Source organism: Megalobrama amblycephala, linkage group LG16, assembly GCF_018812025.1.
Source record: "Megalobrama amblycephala isolate DHTTF-2021 linkage group LG16, ASM1881202v1, whole genome shotgun sequence".
Classification (NCBI taxonomy): domain Eukaryota; kingdom Metazoa; phylum Chordata; class Actinopteri; order Cypriniformes; family Xenocyprididae; genus Megalobrama; species Megalobrama amblycephala.
The window spans coordinates 9,095,434-9,117,682 of NC_063059.1; the positions used below are offsets into that span (position 1 = coordinate 9,095,434).

At 35.3% G+C, this 22,249-nt stretch overlaps 2 protein-coding genes across 9 annotated transcripts in view; both read right to left on the bottom strand.

Annotated features, from left to right (window-relative positions):
* agfg1a (ArfGAP with FG repeats 1a) overlaps positions 1-11,187 on the bottom strand; it is a 31,273-nt gene extending 20,086 nt beyond the window's left edge. For 3 of the 8 annotated variants that reach the window (XM_048162162.1, XM_048162158.1, XM_048162157.1), the window contains exon 1: positions 10,508-11,182. In XM_048162162.1, the coding sequence (XP_048018119.1) occupies positions 10,508-10,674 (167 nt within the window). In that variant the 5' untranslated portion in view covers positions 10,675-11,182. Of the gene's footprint in view, positions 1-10,507 lie in introns of all 8 variants that reach the window. The other 5 variants (XM_048162155.1, XM_048162161.1, XM_048162156.1 and 2 more) reach the window with 5 other exon arrangements.
* A 1,453-nt stretch (positions 11,188-12,640) lies between these two features.
* Positions 12,641-18,294, bottom strand: mrpl44 (mitochondrial ribosomal protein L44). The gene is made up of 5 exons (XM_048161525.1): positions 18,037-18,294; positions 17,114-17,336; positions 16,794-17,039; positions 16,043-16,221; positions 12,641-13,515 (listed from the first exon to the last, which is right to left on the bottom strand). The coding sequence occupies exons 1-5, from the start codon at positions 18,291-18,293 to the stop codon at positions 13,338-13,340; spliced, it is 1,083 nt and encodes a 360-aa protein (XP_048017482.1). The 5' UTR covers position 18,294; the 3' UTR covers positions 12,641-13,337.
* Between the last annotated feature and the right edge of the window lie 3,955 nt (positions 18,295-22,249).

Below are 22,249 nucleotides of genomic sequence, written 5' to 3' on the forward strand. Positions count from 1 at the left end.
TGAGAAAAGCCACAAGTGTGAGATGTGCTTGTGCCATTGGTGGTTGTACTGGGGTTGTGCGTGTGATGATGCTCTGAGCAGGTGGATGATGGGCTTGGGGAAAATGGGTCAGAAACTGGGCGAGAGGCCAGTCTCCTCACAGTGATAAATGTACGGCAAGAAAAGAGAAATATGTACGTTTATTAGGTCTGTGAGCGTGTGGGTGTGAGTTTAGAGAGTTTACGCAATACTTTGGTTCCTCTTAAGAAATCACTGCCAGCAAAAATGCTGAAACTTCCTCTGAACACATATCAATGGAAGCCATCAACAAACCCACAAACATGCACACACAAAAACATCTGACATAGGATGTCTGCAGAAAAGTATTCATACCGTTCAAAAGTTTGCAGACAGTAAAACTTATTTTTGAAAGAAATTATTACTTTTATTCAGCAAGGACACACTAAAATTATCAAAAGGCTACAGAAATTGAAATCTACAGGTAACACTAATATACACATAGTCATAGTAATGCTGATGTTGTTAACATTAACGATTTGAGAACGAAGTATAACAGTAATAATAATTTGCATGGCTTAGCATGATCTGAGCTAAGTGATCGTTAGATTTAATCATCATTGGCAGCACGATTTATTGTAGGCCTAATGCTTTTTTCCTCAGTTGGTCAGAACAAAAGTGGCAAAAAAACAAAAAAACAGAACAAAAAATTATATTTTCCAGTGAAAATTCTTATATTGGTCATACTTCCAAGACGTAGAGTCTGTGATTCTGAAGTTCAGTATCCACACCGGTGCGGTGACTGACAGCAAACATTAGATTCATCCGCGCTGACGATCTGTGGCGATGCACAACGCACGTACAGATAACTGTTCCGCATATGACTGCAATTGCAGGTTTCAAACAAGAGATGGCGACAAAGAGGAAAAATCGCAGACTGCAACTTTAAAATGACTCTTTTTAATTTTTTTTTTTTAAATATTACTGTTTTAATGTATTTTTGATCAAATAAATGCAGCCTTGGTGAAACTTATAAGAGACTTAAAAACATTTTTTTTTTAAATCCTTGTACCAACCCCAAACATTCGAAAAGCACAAACTACTCATCAAACTGCAACACTGCACAACTCACTTCATATTAATCTTTAATAATAACAACTACATGCACCATTTGAAATCTTTACCATGTCATCACAATACAGCATGGACTTGGAGGCTTTTATGAAACAATAATAGGGGTGTAACGGTACATGTATTCATCCCAAACAGTCACGGTACAGACGTCACTGTTCAGTGCATACAGTCAGACACCGGATACAGTCAATCACAGGCAATCCACACTCCAATCCAGAAGGGGGTGTGCAGTAATGCAACGCTGTTTGCTAACCGACACAACAGGAAAAAGAGCAGACGAAGAGACGATCTATGCACCAACCCAAAGCAAGAGTTCAGATGGCATGCAAGAGGTTGCTAACCAGCCTATACACCGAGTTTCGATTAATTTTGTGACAAGCTCCATTAACTAACATCACAGAAAGGAAACTGCAGTGCATCCCACACATATCTTTACTTGGCTGGCATATTTGGAGACAAATTTTTCCTTGTTTTTTTAAATTATTTTTATCCTCTTATACTTTATCTAAACTATTGTAGTCTGTGTATTAGTATGTAATTACATAGTAGCCTACGTAATTAAAATGAATTTCAATAAATAAATTTTTTTTTTGTTGTTTGTCACATGTAGTAGACATTTTTGTGCCATGGGTAATAGGAGGATTTTTCACCTGGCTACCACCGCAAGTATATTTCAAACCTGTGGGAAGCACTGAACCGGGATGGCAGGAAGCAGCATCCTTATTTGTTTTCTTTATTATATAAAAGAACAATGTTTTGATTTTATTGAGTGTACATACATAAAAACAGTTTCGAATGATGTCTTGCTCTTATCTGTATGACCATAAATGACAGAGTATTTTAAGCCGTTTCCGTTGTTACAATGAGACAAAATCATTTGGCATTGTGCCGATTTATGTTGTGAAAGTCTCATTACTACAGTCCAGTGATGAAATACGTGTGTCCTAGAAATGGGAAGCCTCAGGTGCCGCTTTACTCGCAGTCTCCTCGTGGAATTTTAATCGCACAGCATCGGTCAGTCTATCGACTAGAGTAACAAATCAACAATTCCTTAATTTTTTTTTTTATTTCTTAAATCCCAAGAATCTATTAGTCTAGTCTGTTTTCAGTTGATGAATGAACAGAACATGTAGCGCGCCTCCCATCCAATAAATCGCAGTAATCTTTGTGCTTTGTTACTTCTGATATGAAGCAAAGTCTCAGAATTCAAATGACGTCAATCTTATACCATTTTGGCGCCGTTTAATGTGACGTGACAGATCGCTTTAATGCCTCAGTTAAAGAGAAGCGTCAGCACGGAGCGCATGTGAATGTCCTCTCATCCGCTTTAATACCAGTTACAGCGCAAAATAAACATGACTAAACATCTGAAGGTATGTTAAAATATACAGTACAACTTACCGAAATCCTTATCATGTCTCGTTTAATAGCTCAATTAGTGTTTCAACCTTGGAAAGACGTCAACGAAACAGCTAGTAAACAATGTCACGTAACATCACATTTACCTCAGAAAAACATATTCAGTGACCATAAACTTATTAGTCAGCTAGAAAAGTGAACTCTAGAAGGCTACATTCTGATAAATATAGCAATGTACCATTACATATTCATTATAATTTTTAATGTTCTTCAATATTTAATGCATGTTTGAATAAATCAGTTATGACAGCCGCGATTTAAATGTTTATATTTCCAAAAAACGAATTGGAGTAGAAATATGATTATGTAATTCTAAACTTTATTTATAATAAAAACATTGAGTGTAATTTAAGTGTTTGTATACAAACACTTTAAAGTATTAATTTAACCTTCAATATTATTATAGTAGTACCAACTGACTCCTATGTGTAGTTTACAGCATTAGTTGAGAGATTTTTTTTTCCTCTAGAAAATTTGCCATGTACAGTATCTGAAAAACTACATTCAAGATAATCGATATTGAATCAAATCGAAATCGAATCGCAAGCATGTGAATAGTATCTAATCGAATCTAATTGTGAAAATTGTGTCAATACCCAGCCCTAGTAAAAACCTAAAGTTAAGGAGGCAAATCAGATAAAAGGAAACATCACATGCCTAAACAATTAGTGTGAGACTAAAATCAAGACAAGACCTGTGGTGTCTGATATATCAGTGACTACGGAAACAAGATAGAGAGAATACAAAAAGAAAGACAAAGAAAGACTATGTGGGTAAGAGAGTGAGAAGGTGAGAGATAAAGTGAGAGAGAGAGAGAGAGAGACAGATGGACCCACCCTGTGCTGGAATGTGTTTACCCAGTAACTGACCTCACCATAAACTAACAGGGAAATGTTTGTGGGTAGCTTGACTTCACCAAATCTCTACTCAGGTAACGCTCCTCGCCAAAAGAACCGTTTTCCTATTCAGAGATTCATGGAAGGAAATCAAAGTTCAGATAAGTGGTCAGCTGACATGGCTTTTCACAATGATGCTGGTCCTGATTTCTTGAGAGAAGGGTGATCAATGGCTGATATTACACTGATAATATATTTAATTCTGGTAAGGTGTGAGTGGAGCAATGGCCTTCTTACACATACACACAACAACTGACAGGCTCTGAAGCGAGAGGACAATGTGTGCTTCCTGTCCTACTGTTTCCACTTCCTGTTCACATGCAGACCACATGATGCTGATGCAGCAATAACTTGACATGTCACTTCCTGTTTAAGAAACGTACAGTGTTCACGTTCACCCATATACAGTCATATGTACAAGCCAGAGAATGACCAGAGTGATTATAAAAGCACAGATTAGAGAGTGTGATTAAAGTTCAGATCAGGTGTGAGGAAATGTAGCAAACTCTCTACAGAACATTATTACTCACAAACACAGAGCTGAATAAATTCAAAGCGATTCTTAACCTCGTTCTAATGTTAATGAATTTGGAGTATTCTAAATGAGCGGAGCACGAGGTTAGTCATTTGCATAAAACACACCCAAACCATGTCCATATAAGGGCTTTCCACACACCCTTTCCTTTCATCTTTCGTTCTTAAGTGGTTTCAGTTGTTCCTACATTTTTTTTTGTAAATTTATAATACATTTTAGAACGAAAGTTATTGATGAATTATGGTTTGTTCGTGAAAACATTCAAACGCAGATTTCATGCATGGTTGGTGAATGAGACACACTGTGTCTGAGCAGCATGGCAAAATCAGTTATTCAGGATTAAAACTGGGAATCGCTGGCACACTTGTGAATCCGGGCAAGGTCAGAGGATCATCTCCCCATGCAAATGTCCTAATTAAAATCCAACACCTAATAGCTCATACATTAATAGCATGTTAATCGTTCACTTTTCTACAACTCACCCAGGGGAAATTGTGCATATATTTTCCTTTTGACAATCAGATAAAATATAAGGTGTTATAATGTGAATTGCTAAATGCAGAAGTCAAAATCGCCCTGACAACAAAGATCTTGAGGATTTAAAATGTCAGAAGACATAACTTCTGTGCACGCTGATAATAAATCATCCCATGGTGCGGATGCTAATATAATTATCGTTTTTTGTGTGACCGAGCAGGAACGTTTACAGTTGCATTGTTGTCTGTCGTTGTATGTTGCTAAAGAGGTTGCAGATTGGTTGTAAGAAGACTCCCAAGCTTTGGCTGTCTGACATCTGGTGCGTACGCTCCAGTGCACAGAGCAGACGTCTCTCTGGTGAAGTTGAAGTCATTTAAAAGCTGGTGCTTAGAAAAGAACCCAATTATCTCCTCTGATGGAGTTTACTAGCTCACCATTAACACACATGCAATTATAGAAGGTTAGGATACCCTACAAGTACATATACATGCCAATAAGCCCGCATTTACACTGCAGGTCTTGATGTCCAATTCCGATTTGTTGACTATAACCCATTTTTGTTGACTATATTAACCGACCAGCTAACATCTTTTAAAAGTGACCCATATCCAATATCTGCATTTATACTGTACACTTGGCAAAACAAACCAATGTAGACGTACTGACCCAGAAAAGCTGAGGCCAAAAAGTAAAAATAGGGCAATCTGCAATGGACGCAGATGAAATGATAATACAAGTTTTTGCTTTAAATGTCTTTAAAAGTCAGCAAGACAAAAAGAGGAGAGCCCTTGTTGCAGCCTATGCGAATGTAGCAATGATCGCTGCTGTAATAGCTGTGGTTGGTGAGTTGACGTCATTCGCCACTGTCGCCTTTTCAATGATGAACGACTCGCATTGACGGGAATATTCGATCTGTCCGCTTACATGGCAGACGCAAATGCACGTATCCGATTCATATCAGGTTTGTTTCCACATATGAATGCGGCCTGAAACTGATCTGAGAATATCGGAATCCATGTGCTTTTTTCCTGCTTTCACATTCATGGGTCATATCCGATCTGCGCCACACGGGAGGAAAAAAAATGGGAATTGGGTCACTTGAACCATATAACAGAAATGCGGTCTAACAGAGTGCTGCAGGACTGAGTCAAAAACCCAGAAACGAGCAGGATTTTTGCACTTCTGGGTCCATGGTCCTGAAGTCAATGGGATATTTAAACAGATTTTTGGTTTAACGCCTGATATAAGGTCCATGGTTAATACAAACTAAAGATATTTTTTTGTTTTGTTCTATGACAAAATACATCAGTAAACTCATTTTTAATCTTTTACATGACTTGGAAAACGGCAGTTGTTAACAAGTGGCTAAATGGGACTAAAGAGGTTGTCGGACATATAAAACATCTTCACGCTGAACAGGTAAACTCATCTAGTTCGCTTTCATTGCCTCATTGCGTTTATGATTGCACTTTTGCAAACTATTCTATCTCAAACTTTTAATGATTAGGGATGTGCAAGACTAGTTGACTAAAAGGCACAGCTGCTACTAGTCGACACAATTTATCGTTAAAATAACTGTCGTATTAATGTGAAGAGGGTGGATTCTGGAATCCATTGCCGCTTCAATATATATATTTTGAGTGATTTATAATCAAGCTATTAAATCAAGATTTATCCTTCTGAATATAAAATTATTTGAACGACTTCAACTTATGTTAAAGCATTTATTTTCCTTTTCATCTTCAAACACTAGAGAATAAGGATGAATATTGTCTGTACCGCTCACTGAAAGAAAAGTACAGCTTATCCGTATGTTTTGCGAAAGTTTCCTGCATGTTCAGAGCAGATCTCAGACCAACTTTAACCTTGAAGAAGCTGTGAATCATGTGCATCTTTGTATGTGCGCTAATGTTCAGTATGCAGGTCTTGCACCTAAATCCAGGGTCCAAGCGTCAGCATCATGATGGATGAAGATACGCTTCGGACTATCTGTCCATGTGTGGAAGATTACTAATTTTGTCTATTTTTTCTAAGCCAATCAGAATCGTTTAACCTGAAGTAATGACGTAGTTAGTGGACTCTGTTAGAGTATAATTGTTGTGGAAATGTGAATGTATGCAGATTGGCCTATGAACTCCTTGTGAGACTTGAAGCTGGCTTCTGCTGATGAAACTGCAAACTATTCAGTAAAATTTTCTTCAATTTATTATTATTTTTTTAAAAACTCTGACTCTGGGTTATCATATCTGGTCTTTTGGGTCTTTAACTGTAAAAATTCCCCTAAAAGCTGGTGCTTAGAAAAGAACCCAATTATCTCCTCTGATGGAGTTTACTAGCTCACCATTAACAGACATGCAATTATAGAAGGTTAGGATAGGTGAGGTGTAGTTCTTTATAGCCTAACTTCTTTGCTTCAAAAAGTTGCGCTCATTTGTGGATATTATCTTGATAAACAAAATGTCTAAGAATCATAAACTTTTGTTGGTCACAGAGCTTATTTTCTGCAATAATCCAAAAGCCAACTGAAAAATCCTATTGGCTTTTTGTCGAGGGAACCAGTGTGATGCTTATTTCTAGGCTGGCCTAGAAACATACATAATCCTTGGTGTACTCTACTATTAGTTTTTTAAGTTAGTTTAGTTTTAATACCGATTATCAGACTCACAGCTGTGCACAGGCTTGTTCAAATACACCTGATACCACTTCCAAATGAACCGACATGATCCTCGGCCCTCTTCTCACTCCAGGACTACAGAAGAGTTCAGCTAGAACAACAAACTTGCTTTGGATTTCTTTTATTTGCTCAATCGATCACACTCATCTCACTATCCTCTCCTCTGCCTTTGGGAGAATTATTGACCATTTCTTTGTAATTCTGTCGACGGGTCACTCAGAACAAGAGCCCTGCATTCCAGAGATCCAGTATCTGGACAACAGGAGGACATCAAACCAGACCACACTACTTCAGTAAGATCATTTATCAATTGCTTTACTCAAAATCAATGCCAATCTGTTAGACAGTTTGGTGCATTCCTCTCTGAAGCGCTTAAATGGAAAGCAGATGGTTCTTGTGAGATACAATGAGAGATCATTCTCAAACATCTTGTCATTCTTTGAGTGAGTAGCTCAAATGTAACTGTTTGGAGGTGACTATTGCAATACTCATCCACTTGACCGCTGGGAATTCAAACCCATTTTTAAGCAAACCCACGAGACCTTCCTCATCATGTTTCAGACGTGACTAGTTCAGGCAAGTTCAGAATGTATGAGACAATTCATCATCAGAAACAGAGATGTGAAGAACTATGAAGACTTAATGAATAAGTGCATAGGAGTATGATAATTGATAAATGCTTTAAAACGGACTAATCCCTTCAGATAATCCCATTTCAAATTCTGCCATCAAAGCAAATATGTGCAAAAATGGGAAAAAGTGGGTCAGTTTTAATCATATTCCAAACCAAGAATAAAATTAGGATTGAATTACACAGCAGGAATGCACATTCATTCAAACATGATGACATTGAGCCCACTGCAACAGATTATAGCACCAATGTGTTCATGAGAAAGCAATTTAATGCATTTTTTAATTATAATAATTAATTAATTAATTCTATAAGCCAATGAAGAACATTATAAATACTCTGACCTGACTGCCATCCTCACAACAAGCTCAATAAATGGGCATAAAATATGTTTATAGAGCAAAAAAATTTGTGGGTAATTTCATCTCAAGTGGTTCAAAAATTGAAAAAATAAAAATGGTAAATCAACTTCTTCTATTGGACCACTTGAGATGCAAAAGGGTGATATTAATTCAGTAAAACATGGCTGCCAACCTCTAAACCACACCCATGAAAGGAAGGTAGTCTGCTTATTTCCAATATTTACTTAAATTCAAGCAAATCTGCATCACTTACTTGCAGGATGACTCTTGCAATCTGAATTAAAAACGCATTATTTTAGGAAGCATTTCCAACTCTAATCCAAAAATCCCCTGCACTAAACGCCTGTTACACAACAGGGATGAAATGTTGATACAGGACACACAACTGTCCATCATCTGAGAGAACCTCACTTTTAAATGTATCTTTCAATGGATATTCTGCCAATTTAATGCGTGCTTCAGCATTCATTCCTGTGCCAATTTGATGCCTATCAACTAATGAGGAAGGAACATTACATGGAAATTGACTTCCATGTAAAGGTCTAAACTACACAAGATGTCAACTTCAGATATCAAAAAGCATGCTGCAAACTGAGCAATGCCAAAAATAGATCGGGAGGCACGACATGACCATGTAAATGTTATCTAAACCACATACCCCAAAATATGATCAAGTTTTATTAAGAGTTAACAATGAGATTATGTGGTTTTTATAATCATGTTTTACTAGATGGACAAAATGTGTCACCAAAAAAGTAATTTAGTTTAACCAAAATTTCAGTTTTACCGAATGACGATATTTTCAAATGATGCTAACAGGCTGATATCTTAGCTAGCTAACAAAAGGACAATCAAAGATGTTATATTTAGTACAAGTTTTTTAAATATTACAACATTTTCCATGTTTTATAGCGGTTGTACCGAATGACCTGATTGTTCAGGACATGCGTATGAACAAGTGAAAACACAAATTTTTCAAATAGTTAAAAGAGAGTTAGTTTCTTTGCTTCACAACCATGTGGTCCTTTGCAGGTGTCTGAATGATGTCACATCCTGTCACATGATATTGACTGCATGACTTGATCTAAAATGGTCCCTTTATATTGGTTACTCTGAATAACATCAATGAAATTCATTTTTCCGGACATTTTTTCTCATAACAAAGCAATGACTTCTTCACACAATTTTAATACCATTTTGCACTATGTTGATATATGATGTTATAAAATACATTTATTACATTTTAAGATATTTTAATCACAAATGAAATGGCTGTATTGGCCTTTGGACGGTTAAACCGAATGACCTTTTGACACTTCAAAATCTTTCAAATACCTTTATATGTAGCAAAATATAATTAAAACATTTTGGATTCAAAAAAAGAGATCTAGTTGTACTACCCCTTACATACTTTGGATGTCATATCTTTGTTTTTTATTATTATTATTAAGGCCTTTGGACAAAAAAAAAGACTCGTCACATCATTGACCCATGCATAAAATATTTCGTTTTTACTACAGTATGTTCTACTTAATATAGTACTGTATTATTATTTTAAATAATTTAATAAATGTATTTTAATACATTTTTATTTAATTCAGAATGATTTATTTGTATATCTAACCATCTCAAACCATCAATCTATTGATATATCATTGCATTTTTCTTCTACTCAATATAGTACTGCACTGTTAAAGGTATTTATTTAAATTTTATAAATGCATTTATTTTTATATTATTCAAAATATGTTCTCCCTAGTACTCCTAATCTTCAATCAAGCACGTATAAATCCATCTTCATTTAGGTACTGCCAAGCCCTCGCTATCAGGAGAGCAGTGCAGGGGTGCGCACACACCCTTTGCCACATGTCACCATGTGTCTGTGTGACTATCCAGCTCTTCCACATGCTGCATAGAGGTTTATCTGATCGACAAGGGCCTCTCCTTACTGCTAGATAACACAATGCAACACACGAGGAGTATGAAAAGACCAGTGATATATGCCTACAGGTAGCTTCTCAAGTTTGCTGGAGTATCAAGATACACATGATTTTACTGCATTAGCCCAACAACCACCCACCCAAAATACAATTTACCCACCCATCAAGCCTGGTTAACTGACAGATAACCAACCCCCAATAAGACAACAACCCATTTACCCACCCTTATTTACATTTTAACCCCCCTAAGAAATACATTTATGTTAATGATTCAACAGCTGGGTTGAAATAATCGTTTCAAACCCCAGTGAGCTGCTTAACCGGACATGTTTATGTTAGATAATGTGGTTATGATGTCTAGGAAGGCAGCCCACTAGGTTTTGAGACACGGTGAGCGAAATAAAGAGGCTCAGACAGACAGACAGACAGGAGGGTGGCTCACAGGATGCCTGAACAGGACGTGCAGACGAACGAGCCCACGGTCATGTTGGCGTAGGTCGGGCCGCGCTGGTCGCAGTCGAAGCACTTTCGGTTGAGCGCTAAACTCGTCATTTCCCGCAGCATCTTCAGGTGTTTTTCCTCCTGTTTTCGCTTCGCGCTCGCTGCCATGGCCGGAGCCGTTAAAAACCGTTGGTCAATTCAAAAAAGAAGGTAATAAAAATCCAAATAAGGCAGTAAGGGTCCGGAGAAATATCAGACAGGGACTTCTTTAAAACAGAAAGGTAGTCAAGGCGAGCCGGAGTTGTTCAGAAGGGCCTCACGTCTCACGAACAACGGGCGAGAAGCGCCGTAGTGAAGAGAGGAGGGTCCTGAGGCGCAGCACTTTCCTCAACAACCAGCCTACCCACTCCACTTTCACTGCTCCGACCAGCCCTCCCACTCTGCATTCATCATGCCTCAACCGCTGCAGTTTAACACAACGGCCAACAGGGGGCGTGTATCTAAACGGATGAGAAACCAAAACGGCTAAGTTCTAAAACTGTCCGTAAGACTTCTTGTGCTGTGTAAATCTGTATGTAAATATAATAAAGATACACTAAACAGTGTTTTTGCTCAATATTCGTGCTTATAAGTGAGAAAAAAAGTGATGTTTTTGTGTAACAGGGTCAGTAATTTCACAAACCCGCTAGCACTGGAGCGAAAACTCTGGAAAGGGAGAACAAGTAGCCAATCACAGGCGCCAACTTGGCTCACGTGACCCCAATGCACGTTCTCGACTTTATTTAAATGTTCTTAGTCCGCAGCGCCCTCTAGAGGAACATATTAACAGCAAGAGTGACCTAATTCAGAGGATTTGGCTCGACGAGGACATGAATTGACTTTCTTAATCACCCTTTGTTTCTAAGATGGCGATGAATGAAGTAATAAATGGCGCTGTGTAAATAAAGCACTGTTGTTTCATTGGCCTAATGCTGTTTGGTGGAGACTGGGGCTGGATGTCACACTTTTTACTCAGATTTGTCATCATCTACAAATACAAAACTATTGCCCAGGAAATTGAGCTCACTCTGACATTATGTGAGAATAGATGGGTTGCACATTTTCAAATGATAATGAACTGCCACAAATTGTCATTTAAAAAAAAAAAAGTTTTTCCTGATACTTTACTCACCCCCAAGTCATCCAAGATGTCCATGTCTTTCTTTCTTTAGTCGAAAAGAAATGAAGGTTTTTGATGAAAACATTCCAGGATTATTCTCCTTATAGTGGACTTCAATGGACTCCAAACGGTTGAAGGTCAAAATTAGTTTTAGTGCAGCTTCAAACGATACCAGACGAGGAATAAGGGTCTTATCTAGCGAAACGATCGGTCATTTTCGAAAAAAATGCAACTGTACATGCTTAATAAACAGAAATGATTACCATGCAAATGCTTACGCTTTCCGTATTCTTCAAAAAGCTTATGCTGTATGTCCTACACCTTCCCTATTCTACTTAGGGAACGAGCGCATTGCCAGTTTCGTTTTTTCCATAAGTTAAATAGGGAAGGCATAGGACATACAGCGTAAGCTTTTTGAAGAATACGGAAAGCGGAAGCATTTGCATGGTAATAATTTGTGTTTATAAAGCATATACAGTTGCATTTTTTCCGAAAATGACTGATCGTTTCGCTAGATAAGACCCTTATTCCTCGTCTGGTATCATTTAAAGCCCTTTGAAGCTGCACTGAAACTGTAATTTTGACCTTCAACCATCTGGAGGCCATTGAAGTCCACTATAAGGAGAATAATCCTGGAATGTTTTCCTCAAAAACTTTAATTTCTTTTCGACTGACGAAAGAAAGACCTGAATATCTTGGATGACATGGGGGTGAGTAAATTATCAGGAAAATTTTATTTGAAAGTGAACTAATCCTTTAATAACATAGTATAGGTTTTTGAGCAAAATTTAAATGTAAAAAAAAAATTAGGAACCACCAATTATTCTCTCTATATGCTGCATCATGTAAGGCCAGTATTTCAATGTGCTACATTAATCAGTGAAAGAAAGATGAGGTAAACCTACTGAAACTTCTAGTTTTCATTAAACCATAATCCCTGCTCTGACCTTCTATTAAAGAGAAGTCACAGATTGGTTTCTTGTATATTACAAGTTTATTTTATTAAGTTTGGCTGGCATTTAAAACTTCATGCACATGGAAAGGATTATACCCATGTGGTTTGCTCATCAGGGTTCATTAGGATTAGATATGTGGCAAGACGTATAAAGTGGTAGAGGAAATACTACAACATATGTAACCTTCAAACAGTTTTAAAGACATTTTAACTCTCAAAAGAGCAATTATCTGCATTTCTAATCATCACTCTGTCTGTACGTCTGGTGGCCAAGTAGAATCTGGCTGATTAGATCCAGAGTCCAACTTCTTTATGTTGAGCCAACAAAAAAAGTTATATGCCTTAAAATTCTTTTTGCATTCTATACACAGAACACTTGAAGTAGAACATTTTGTTCAGAACTTTTATTATTAGCAACCAAAGTTTAACATTTATATACATCAATTTATATGTAGCAACAGATCATCCAGCTCTTAAGGTAGATGTATGCAATCTTAGTTTGTGGTACACCAAGAGTTTCAGTGTCTTGGGCAAATACAATTGGCCTCCAGTGTCTCCACGGCTACATTTCAGCAGAACAAATCAAGTTTCACCCTACATGTAAATGTGATCAAGTAGATGATGATGAATGTGTACATTTTGGTTCTTCAAAAAGCGTCCCACTGAAATCTGCTCTTCAAGCCACGGTACAAAACATAGATTGCTGGAGTCTGTCATTTATCCACTGGCGAGAGCCCGTGAGCTGGGCTTCTGAAGCTGCCCGGTAGGGGCGGTGAAGTCACATGGTCTGCGGTTCTCGGTGAATCCATAGAGTTTCCTCAGAGCCACGCGCGCTGCCTCCTCTTCGGCTGCCAGGACAGTCTCACCCGGACCCTGAGCCAGCAGCTTACGGTCACTGGCACAAACAAAAGAGATAAAAAAAGATTTGGCATTTTAAAAATCAATCAAAAACCTAAACTAAGAGGGAGTATTGGCTGTTTGCAATAGCAATGGGTCTGAAATTGTTTCCTGGAGGAGACCAGAATAAATCTGACTCGACCCTGAAATGACACATCAGATAGTCCAGATTAATCAACTAGAACTTTATTTACAGACTGTGGAGTATATAGATCAGGGCTTAGATATTTAGCAGCATGATTATTACATTATTTTTACAAATGTTAATTTTCTGTTCTAACTTAGCTCATTTATACAGTGGAATGTGACACAAAGTGACAAACTGAAATGTATTGTTGCAGCTAGGAGTGGGCGATATGACCAAAATACAGGTGCTGGTCATATAATTAGAATTTCATCAAAAAGTTGATTTATTTCACTAATTCCATTCAAAAAGTGAAACTTGTATATTATATTCATTCATTACACACAGACTGATATATTTCAAATGTTTATTTCTTTTAATTTTGATGATTATAACTGACAACTAAGGAAAATCCCAAATTCAGTATCTCAGAAAATTAGAATATTGTGAAAAGGTTCAATATTGAAGACACCTGGTGCCACACTGTAATCAGCTAATTAACTCAAAACACCTGCAAAGGCCTTTAAATGGTCTCTCAGTCTAGTTCTGTAGGCTACACAATCATGGGGAAGACTGCTGACTTGACAGTTGCCCAAAAGATGACCATTGACACCTTGCACAAGGAGGGCAAGACACAAAAGGTCATTGCAAAAGAGGCTGGCTGTTCACAGAGCTCTGTGTCCAAGCACATTAATAGAGAGGTGAAGGGAAGGAAAAGATGTGGTAGAAAAAAAGTGTACAAGCAATAGGGATAACTGCACCCTGGAGAGGATTGTGAAACAAAACCCATTCAAAAATGTGGGGGAGATTCACAAAGAGTGGACTGCAGCTGGAGTCAGTGCTTCAAGAACCACTACGCACAGATGTATGCAAGACATGGGTTTCAGCTGTCGCATTCCTTGTGTCAAGCCACTCTTGAACAACAGACAGCGTCAGAAGCGTCTAAAGACAAAAAGGACTGGACTGCTGCTGAGTGGTCCAAAGTTATGTTCTCTGATGAAAGTAAATTTTGCATTTCCTTTGGAAATCAGGGTCCCAGAGTCTGGAGGAAGAGAGGAGAGGCACACAATCCACGTTGCTTGAGGTCCAGTGTAAAGTTTCCACAGTCAGTGATGGTTTGGGGTGCCATGTCATCTGCTGGTGTTGGTCCACTGTGTTTTCTGCGGTCCAAGGTCAACGCAGCCGTAATACCAGGAAGTTTTAGAGCACTTCATGCTTCCTGCTGCTGACAAACTTTATGGAGATGCAGATTTCATTTTCCAACAGGACTTGGCACCTGCACACAGTGCCAAAGCTGCCAGTACCTGGTTTAAGGACCATGGTATCCCTGTTCTTAATTGGCCAGCAAACTCGCCTGACCTAAACCCCATAGAAAATCTATGGGGTATTGTGAAGAGGAAGATGCAATGCAGAAGAGCTGAAGGCCACTATCAGAGCAACCTGGGCTCTCATAACACCTGAGCAGTGCCACAGACTGATCGACTCCATGCCACGCCGCATTGCTACAGTTCAGGCAAAAGGAGCCCCAACTAAGTATTGAGTGCTGTACATGCTCATACTTTTCAGTTGGCCAAGATTTCTAAAAATCCTTTCTTTGTATTGGTCTTAAGTAATTTTCTAATTTTCTGAGATACTGAATTTGGGATTTTCCTTAATTGTCAGTTATAATCATCAAAATTAAAAGAAATAAACATTTGAAATATATCAGTCTGTGTGTAATGAATGCATATAATATACAAGTTTCACTTTTTGAATGGAATTAGTGAAATCAACTTTTTGATGATATTCTAATTATATGACCAGCACCTGTATTATATCATGTCCAGTGAGTTAATTTCACTTTTTTTTTATACCATTGAAATTTCATAATTCTTGATACTATTTTCAATATTACAAAAACTATTACTTCTATCCTACAGAGCAGCGAGAGGTTCTCTTTTGTTGTTTGATTTTCATTAATGACACGGTCACTTTAAGAGCAAATGCATGGATCTGATATACTGATATACTGTGAGAACTGTTTACGTTCTCTTAAGACATAAATTACTGTTTACGAGGATACTTGCAAAGATGGGCATTTTTACACATATGTATGTGTATTTAACTGACTTTGTTCATTACTCACATGCTCTATAAGCGGCTTCATGTGTGCATCTCTCAGAAACAGTCTTTCAGACAGCACACGCATATATAGAAATGAGCTCTCTTTTTAAAAAAACACTTGTTTTTAAACCGCAAAAAACACATGCAACCAATAGGCTTTCGTGACAGCGCAGCGCAGTCACGCGAATGTAACCGTGATAGAGACGATAGTCCAAAATCTCTATGTTGACAAATTTCTACAGGTTAATCGTGTCTACTGGTATATTAACCAACCCTAGTTCTAACAATTGTGTCATACCTGTAAAGCCCAACAAAATAGAGAGGGAGGACAGTACTGGCGCCAGCAGACCGGATGAGGCGGGGCTCGGGTAGCGCTACATTTTTACGGGTCAGTTCTTTAACCAGCAGCCCCATGGGATCAACCACTCTCCACATGTCAAACAGATCTTTCCCAATCAGTTGAGTCACAAGGAAATCCTGCAAAAACAACACCCAACAAATGGATCAAACTTTAGTGCACAAACAAAGACGTCATATAATTACAAAATATGATATATTATTATGTAATATGACAAATAATTAAACATTTATATATAATTAAATACATAAAATATAAAACACAAATTTAATTAGTACAATTTTAAATTATTTTTAACATAGGATTAACACATAACTTTCATATTATTTATAATAATACAAATATATACACATTTATTAAAATAATACTAATAAAATATTAATAATAAAAATATAAAATCATAGAATTATTATGATTAATAATAAAACATTTATATATGCATTTAAAATATATATAAAATAAAATATAAATATATATATAATTATATATAATTAGTCTTAATTAAAATTGATTTTTTAACAACATATATATATATATATATATATATATATATATATATATATATATATATATATATATATATATAATTATTAATTACATTTTTAAATGTACACAATCGTAAAGGACTGTTAGAAATCACACTGTGTGCACCCAGCATAAAATGTTAACTGCAATGGGACACTCGTCTTACCCTAATAAAAAGACCGGCTCGCACAGGCCCGCTGCTCTGCTCCAGAGCACCAATCACAGCGAAGAACGTTCCTTGCAGTGTGTCATCTGGAATAGGAAACTCTGCACTCATCGTCAATTCCTCCACGGCAAGGTTCCGTGCGACATGACACATGACCTCTGACCCTGTCAGGTGACCTACAACGGCTGCCACACCCTCCTCAGGCAAGCTAGGAAAGCTGCCCCTGCACCAGTCACTGAGGAAACCCTATATATAATAATGGAAAGTTAATATTAATATCATACCAATTTTTCCAGTATAAAACTCATCAGTGTTCTCACCTTTGTGAACTGTTGACCGTGCACACACAGCTCGCCGTTGTCTTTCAGGTTGAGGGCGGTCGTCTCCGAGTCAAGACCCAGCGCTCGCCTCCTCTCCTCCTCAGATCGCAGGTAACACGAATTCACAAATGCAGTCTTCAGAAGATCCAGAGAGAAACTCTCCTGCAGACGGGCACTGAAAGCCTCCACTTCAGCATGATAATCAAAGTTTGACTGCTCGGAGCTGATGGGAAGAGAAAACAAAACAGGTTACAATAAACACATGTAATTTAATATGTAAGATATATATCTATAATATATAAAATACAAACAAAAACAGTAATATTGTGAAATATTATTCCAATATTATTCCAATTTAAAACAGCTGTTTTCTATGTCAATATGCAGTAAAGTGTAATTTATTCCTGTGATCAAAGCTGAATTTTCAGCATCATTACTTCAGGCTGAACAAGTATGTACTGGTATTAAATTTTTCTTTCAAAAAAACAACATTATACTCTAGATTTCCAATAGTAAAACGTACAAGTTAATTCTGTGACTATCAGTTATGCTTTCTCATGATTCTAATGAGAAAAACCTTTTTAATTGATGGGAAATTATGCAAAATATGTCGACCCCAAAAATATGTAATGACAAGAATGCACGAATAAGACATCTGCAGCTTTAGTGGTCACAATAAAAACAATAATAAAGAGAAGACAAGATACTCAATATCACTATCTTCTACAAAATGCTTAATACATGTGTTTATCTTGAGATTTATAACAAAAAACACTGGCTGTGTCTTAAAACCTAATAAGCTTAGAAAGCATTTTTGGGCATCACAGATACTGCCCAAAGCGCCTAAACATAAAGCCTTGGCTCAATATGATTCGAGTCACAGCCAGAGAGTAACACTAGTGGCCTTGAGATGTTCTACTGACCGCGGCTTCGGAGGTGGAGGTCCCTCCAGCTTTCTCTTCCTCTCCATAATGAGTGTGTAAGCCTTCATCCATCTCTTCTTCTCTCTGACTTGTGTGAGCATCACTCCTCTGGACACATGATAATGCAGAGGTAACACAGCGCGACTCACGAGCGCCCTGCACGCCGCCATGACAGCTGCGACCTGCTTGTCGAAAGAGCGACGGAAAGCGGGAGGGAAACTGTCCACAGCGCCACCACCGGTCCGGAGCACCGGCATAAACATGCCAAGAAGAGTGATTAAAATTACCCAGGGAAAGGGAGATTTCTTTTGGAAAAGTTGTGTACTGAAGTTGTTTTTTCTTCATATTCACAGGCAAGTGCAATTACTACGGAAGAGGATTAGGGCCAAGCAATAATAAAAAAATAAAACCATCTCGAGATTAAAGTTGTTAAATTTTGAGAAAAAACTCGTTAAATTTCGAGAAAAAAGTCGAGATAAAATGTTGAGAATAAACTCATTAAATTATGAGAAAAAAGTCGTTAAATTACGAGAAAAAAGTCGTTAAATTATGAGAACAAATTCGTAATTTAATGAATTTGTTCTTGTAATTTAATGACTTTTTCTCATAATTTAATGACTTTATTCTCAACATTTTATCTTGACTTTTTTTCTTGAAATTTAACAAGTTTTTTTCTCGTAATTTAACGAGTTTATTCTCAACATTTTATCTAGACTTTTTTCTTGAAATTTAACGAGTTTTTTCTCGTAATTTAACGAGTTTATTCTCAAAATTTTATCTCAACTTTTTTCTCGTAATTTAACGAGTTTATTCTCAACATTTTATCTAGACTTTTTTCTTGAAATTTAACGAGTTTATTCTCAACATTTTATCTCAACTTTTTTCTTGAAATTTAACGAGTTTACTCTCAACATTTTATCTCAACTTTTTTCTAGAAATGTAACAATTTTTTCTCGTAATTTAACGAGTTTATTCTCAACATTTTATCTCGACTTTTTTCTTGAAATTTAACGAGCTTTTTCTCGTAATTTAATGAGTTTATTCTCAACATTTTATCTCGACTTTTTTCTTGACATTTAATGAGTTTTTTCTCGTAATTTAACGAGTTTATTCTCAACATTTTATCTCGACTTTTTTCTTAAAATTTAACGGGTTTTTTCTCGTAATTTAACGAGTTTATTCTCAACATTTTATCTCGACTTTTTTCTTGAAATTTAACGAGTTTTTTCTCAACGTTTTATCTCAACTTTTTTCTCGAAATTTAACAAGTTTTTTCTCGTAATTTAATGAGTTTACTCTCAACATTTTATCTCTACTTTTTTCTTGAAATTTAATGAGTTTTTTAATCGTAATTTAACGAGTTTGTTCTCAACATTTTATCTCGACTTTTTTCTTGAAATTTAACGAGTTTTTTTCTCGTAATTTAACGAGTTTATTCTCAACATTTTATCTCAACTTTTTTCTTGAAATTTAACGAGTTTTTTCTCGTAATTTAACGAGTTTATTCTCAACATTTTATCTCGACTTTTTTCTTGAAATTTAAAAAGTTTTTTCTCGTAATTTAACGAGTTTATTCTCAACATTTTATCTCGATTTTTTTCTTGAAATTTAACGAGTTTATTCTCAACATTTTATCTCAACTTTTTTCTCGAAATTTAACAAGTTTTTTCTCGTAATTTAACGAGTTTATTCTCAACATTTTATCTCGACTTTTTTCTTGAAATTTAACGAGTTTTTTCTCGTAATTTAACGAGTTTATTCTCAAAATTTTATCTCAACTTTTTCTCGAAATTTAACAAGTTTTTTCTCGTAATTTAACGAGTTTATTCTCAACATTTTATCTAGACTTTTTTCTTGAAATTTAACGAGTTTATTCTCAACATTTTATCTCAACTTTTTTCTTGAAATTTAACGAGTTTACTCTCAACATTTTATCTCAACTTTTTTCTAGAAATGTAACAATTTTTTCTCGTAATTTAACGAGTTTATTCTCAACATTTTATCTCGACTTTTTTCTTGAAATTTAACGAGCTTTTTCTCGTAATTTAATGAGTTTATTCTCAACATTTTATCTCGACTTTTTTCTTGACATTTAATGAGTTTTTTCTCATAATTTAACGAGTTTATTCTCAACATTTTATCTCGACTTTTTTCTTGAAATTTAAAACGTTTTTTCTCGTAATTTAACGAGTTTATTCTCAACATTTTATCTCGATTTTTTTCTTGAAATTTAACGAGTTTATTCTCAACATTTTATCTAAATTTTTTTCTCGAAATTTAACAAGTTTTTTCTCGTAATTTAACGAGTTTATTCTCAACATTTTATCTCGACTTTTTTCTTAAAATTTAACGGGTTTTTTCTCGTAATTTAACGAGTTTATTCTCAACATTTTATCTCGACTTTTTTCTTGAAATTTAACGAGTTTTTTCTCAACGTTTTATCTCAACTTTTTTCTCGAAATTTAACAAGTTTTTTCTCGTAATTTAATGAGTTTACTCTCAACATTTTATCTCTACTTTTTTCTTGAAATTTAATGAGTTTTTTAATCGTAATTTAACGAGTTTGTTCTCAACATTTTATCTCGACTTTTTTCTTGAAATTTAACGAGTTTTTTTCTCGTAATTTAACGAGTTTATTCTCAACATTTTATCTCAACTTTTTTCTTGAAATTTAACGAGTTTTTTCTCGTAATTTAACGAGTTTATTCTCAACATTTTATCTCGACTTTTTTCTTGAAATTTAAAAAGTTTTTTCTCGTAATTTAACGAGTTTATTCTCAACATTTTATCTCGATTTTTTTCTTGAAATTTAACGAGTTTATTCTCAACATTTTATCTCAACTTTTTCTCGAAATTTAACAAGTTTTTTCTCGTAATTTAACGAGTTTATTCTCAACATTTTATCTCGACTTTTTTCTTGAAATTTAACGGGTTTTTTCTCGTAATTTAACGAGTTTATTCTCAACATTTTATCTCGACTTTTTTCTTGAAATTTAACGAGTTTTTTCTCAACGTTTTATCTCAACTTTTTTCTCGAAATTTAACAAGTTTTTTCTCGTAATTTAATGAGTTTACTCTCAACATTTTATCTCTACTTTTTTCTTGAAATTTAATGAGTTTTTTAATCGTAATTTAACGAGTTTGTTCTCAACATTTTATCTCGACTTTTTTCTTGAAATTTAACGAGTTTTTTTCTCGTAATTTAACGAGTTTATTCTCAACATTTTATCTCAACTTTTTTCTTGAAATTTAACGAGTTTTTTCTCGTAATTTAACGAGTTTATTCTCAACATTTTATCTCGACTTTTTTCTTGAAATTTTAAAAGTTTTTTCTCGTAATTTAACGAGTTTATTCTCAACATTTTATCTCGATTTTTTTCTTGAAATTTAACTAGCTTTTTCTCGTAATTTAACGAGTTTATTCTCAACATTTTATCTCGACTTTTTTCTTGAAATTTAACGAGCTTTTTCTCGTAATTTAACGAGTTTATTCTCAACATTTTATCTCGACTTTTTTCTTGAAATTTAACGAGTTTTTTTCTCGAGTTTATTCTCAACATTTTATCTCGACTTTTTTCTTGAAATTTAACGAGTTTTTTCTCGTAATTTAACGAGTTTATTCTCAACATTTTATCTCGACTTTTTTCTTGAAATTTAACGAGTTTTTCCTCGTAATTTAATGAGTTTATTCTCAACATTTTATCTCGACCTTTTTTTCTTGAAATTTAATGAATTTATTCTCATTTTATTTTGACTTTATTCTCGAAATTTAACAAGTTTAATCTCGAGATGGTTTTATTTTTTTATTATTGCTTGGCCCTAATCCTCTTCCATAGTAATTCAAAGTAAATTCAAGTGCTTTTCTGAATGTCTTGTATTACCATATACTTTTTTTATATCATCATTAACCCTTTTTATAATCATTAATACACAAATTGTTTCTTAGTTAATAACAACATTAGAACTTTCTTAAGTAAAACTATTAAAATTTGTTTTCTGTAACTAAAATAAAGCTGAAATAAAATAAAATAAAATACAAATATTAAATGAAAAACTTAAACATGTATTAACCAAAACTTAATTTAAAATGAAAATATTTTCAAAATATTAATAAATACTATGATGGTATAAAAATAAATACTAAAATAACACTGATAAGTAGCTGATTTCCAGCTTTGTTTGGAAAACTTTTTGACTTTAATCTGTCATGCTT